Raw genomic sequence first — 3,269 nt, forward strand, 5'->3', positions numbered from 1 at the left:
TTATTTATTTAATTATATATATTATATAACTTTTTTTTTTATGTTATAATCTCACTATCTTTTTTGAGAAAAAATGAATAAAAACAGTTAAATTTGTTCAAAAAATAATTGTTAAAAAAACTCAAATTATTATAGTTATTGTTATAAGATGCCTCAACTAAAAATAAACAAAAAAAAAAATCTTAAAAATTTGGAATATGAAGATTTATGCCTGTTTCTCTCGGATACTTTGGAGACCATTTTCTAAGGCCTCCTCTAAGCCCATCAGCTCCTTGTAGTTAAGTGAGTTGATATCCTCCCCTTTCAAGTGCCTGAAATGCATTCATTAGTGAGGTAAAGAGATCAAATGAGAGACGAAAGTGTAAAAATTCTTGAATATTAAGCTCTATTAGAGTTGTATACCTGAGTTCAATTTGCATGCCGTCATTCTCTTTCTTAATTCTTTCTATTTCACTGTTTAGGTTCTGTGAGTTCAACAAAAAACATTAATTTTAGAAATTCAACAATAATTTTTTTACTATCAAAATAAGGAAAAAATAATAGAGTTCAACTGCTATAGAAAATAATTAGAAATCCTCAAAAAAGAAAGCTATTAGCCTATTACTATTTAGTATTTATTAGTGGATTTGACTATGCTGATTTTAGAGTTAAAATCTTAAATTTCTATATATTCAACTCTTTCATTCTTTTGTAAGGAAAAGAAAGCATGTGAAACAATATTTTATTATCAGATCTATTCATAGAAGTTACATTTCTTGTTGTTCCTATTTATCTTTTATAATAAAAAAAAAACTATTATAATTAGACAAATATAGATCTTAAATATAGATCTACACACAAAATTCGTAGTTCATGCTTTCTAGCACATTTTTAGCAAAATATCATATCATTTTCTTTTGGACAAAGCAACATCAAAACAGATATGTCTTCAAAAGTAAAAAAAAAAAGCGAGAGATAACAACACATTAAATCAACAAAGAAAGGAAACAACGGATGAGAACCAACCTCATGCTTGGCATCCCAGAGTCTCTTACCAGAGGTCTTGTGGTATCTCTCCAGGATGTCAATTAACCTTAACCGAAAAAAAGAGATGCGAAACCATAAACGGGGAGAGAAAGAGGTGAGTTTCAAGATCAAAATAAAAGATGTTATTTTGTTGCAGTTTTGATCCCTTTGCCAAAGAGTGATACAAAGAAGAAGAAAATAGAAACCCTTACGTGGTGGAAGGGCTGATATAGTCATGCATCTTCCCAGAAGCAGCAAAGATGATTAGGGAAACCTGAGCATCACATAGAACAGTGATTTCCTTTGCCTTCTTCAGGATCCCATTCTTTCTCTTTGAGTAGGTGACTTGCCTGTTGCTTGAGTTCTCGATCCTCTTGATCTCTATCTTACCCCTTCCCATCTCAATCTTCTTTTCTAGCTTCTTTCTCCTTTGTTTTTCGTGTCTCCAAATTAATGAGGTTGTTGCTTGTAAACGGAGAAGTGGTGGGGATGGTATATACTCACATCAGGGATATATAAGAGCAATAACATAGGTATAGCTAACTTGCCATATCGGGTATGCGGATAAAGAACTTTCTTCGTAGCACAGTGGACGATGACAAAGACAAGCAAAGTAGATTGATTATATTCTAATTGATATTTGATTTGGCTTTCTTAGTTAGTTGCCGCACCAAAGTAACCATCGGTCTCCTGTCACAGTCTCGTGGTCACTTCAACGCAAAGTAGTGATATATATTTGTAAGCAAAGGAATTGACTAGTTAAGTGGGTTTCTAAAAGAAAAACAATTCTCATATTAATTTGTGTTGTTGAACAATATGAACAACCATCAATTAAATAAAAATACACTACATTTTTAAATTAATCATCTAAATTTTAATATTAAAATAATCATCGTACGCTAATAAAATGAACATCTGATATATCTATTATTTACATTGTTTAATATTTTCATTATTTATCTATATTTTTCCTAAATTTATTTATTCAAATAAGTTTAATCGTGAATTATTGCAATAGAAGAGGTTTAATCTTAACAGTGACGACATTATTTATTTCATTAATGTTATACGTATAAATCTTCTTGACAGTGAAATTCAATCAAATTAGCCTAACTACAACAAGTCAACAACTAAAAACACTCTCGGAAAAAAACTGATGCACACGCACTCCACTAACCCACAATTCAATTAGCATGCGTTATAGTTTTTGTTTTCCCCAAACCAAAATATTTTCTTTTACCATCATTCTAAACTGCAAAACCGTTCCATCTTCCGATTTAAATATTTTTTAAAAATCCAAAACCATTTACAATCGAAACCTTCTCAAATCAGAGCGTAAAAACTTCAATGTTGACCTAACAAATAAAGAAGTTGATGATTATTGAAGATAATGAACTCGATTCTACCTCATTTTATTATTGTCAAATATTTAAACCCTAATGAGCACATAAAAACTACGATTAACAAGTATATATATAACCATGCAATCACTTCGCATATGCAGACATTGTCACTCCTTGAAGTTTCTATTACTATTTTTTCTCTCATTCTTTTGTGTAACAACATGCTCATCACTCATTCAAATTGTTTGATTTTTGTTTATTTTATTATGCTTCATGTTTTTTTCACGAAAAATTACTTATAAAGAATATAAATAAAATAACAATGAAGTAGAATAATTTCACTATAAGAAATTCACTGAAAATAGTCGGAATTATCATTTATTTTGTGTAGGCCATTACCGTTGAAGTTTCCATCAGTTTTTACGACGGTAAGTGTGGTAGTTTCGTCGAGTTATAAGTTTTATTGTCGAAAAAACTACTAGAAAAAAGGCCTGTCACCACGCTTTTTTCTTCTTACGCTTCAAAAGCATGGCTAGAAGGATCAACGGCAACGCTTTTATGAGGATGACGATTGATTAAAGATTTGGCCACGCTTTTTCTTGTCACGTTTCAAAAACGTGCTGAAAAGGTTCATTGGCCACACTTTTATGAGAGTGGTGATTGATTAGAGATTTAGCCACGCTTCAAAAACATGGCCATAGAGAGCAACAGGCGTGCCAATAGTTATGTAATGGTGACGTTTTTAAAATTCTATCACCACGCTTTATATTGCCACACTTCAAAAGCGTAGCCTAAAGGTATAAATCGGCACGCTTTTGAAGCATGACTATTTTTTTTGTGTTAGTCACTTTTTAAAAGCGTACCCATTTCCTATCCTTTATGTATATATTAAGGTTCAGAAACCTTAATTCCCAGTTGCAG

The 3,269-nt window shown here is 31.2% G+C and overlaps 1 protein-coding gene across 1 annotated transcript in view; it reads right to left on the minus strand.

Moving 5' to 3' along the window:
• Positions 1 to 1,499, minus strand: part of LOC107608483 (floral homeotic protein PMADS 2) — a 23,143-nt gene extending 21,644 nt beyond the window's left edge. Inside the window, exons 1-4 of the mRNA XM_016310260.2 lie at positions 1,218 to 1,499; positions 1,006 to 1,072; positions 403 to 464; positions 212 to 311 (exon numbers count right to left, since the gene is read on the minus strand). Of these exons, the coding sequence (XP_016165746.1) occupies positions 212 to 311; positions 403 to 464; positions 1,006 to 1,072; positions 1,218 to 1,405 (417 nt within the window). The 5' untranslated portion in view covers positions 1,406 to 1,499. The remainder of the gene's footprint in view (positions 1 to 211; positions 312 to 402; positions 465 to 1,005; positions 1,073 to 1,217) is intronic.

Source organism: Arachis ipaensis, chromosome B07, assembly GCF_000816755.2.
Source record: "Arachis ipaensis cultivar K30076 chromosome B07, Araip1.1, whole genome shotgun sequence".
In the NCBI taxonomy this organism is placed as follows: Eukaryota; Viridiplantae; Streptophyta; class Magnoliopsida; order Fabales; family Fabaceae; genus Arachis; species Arachis ipaensis.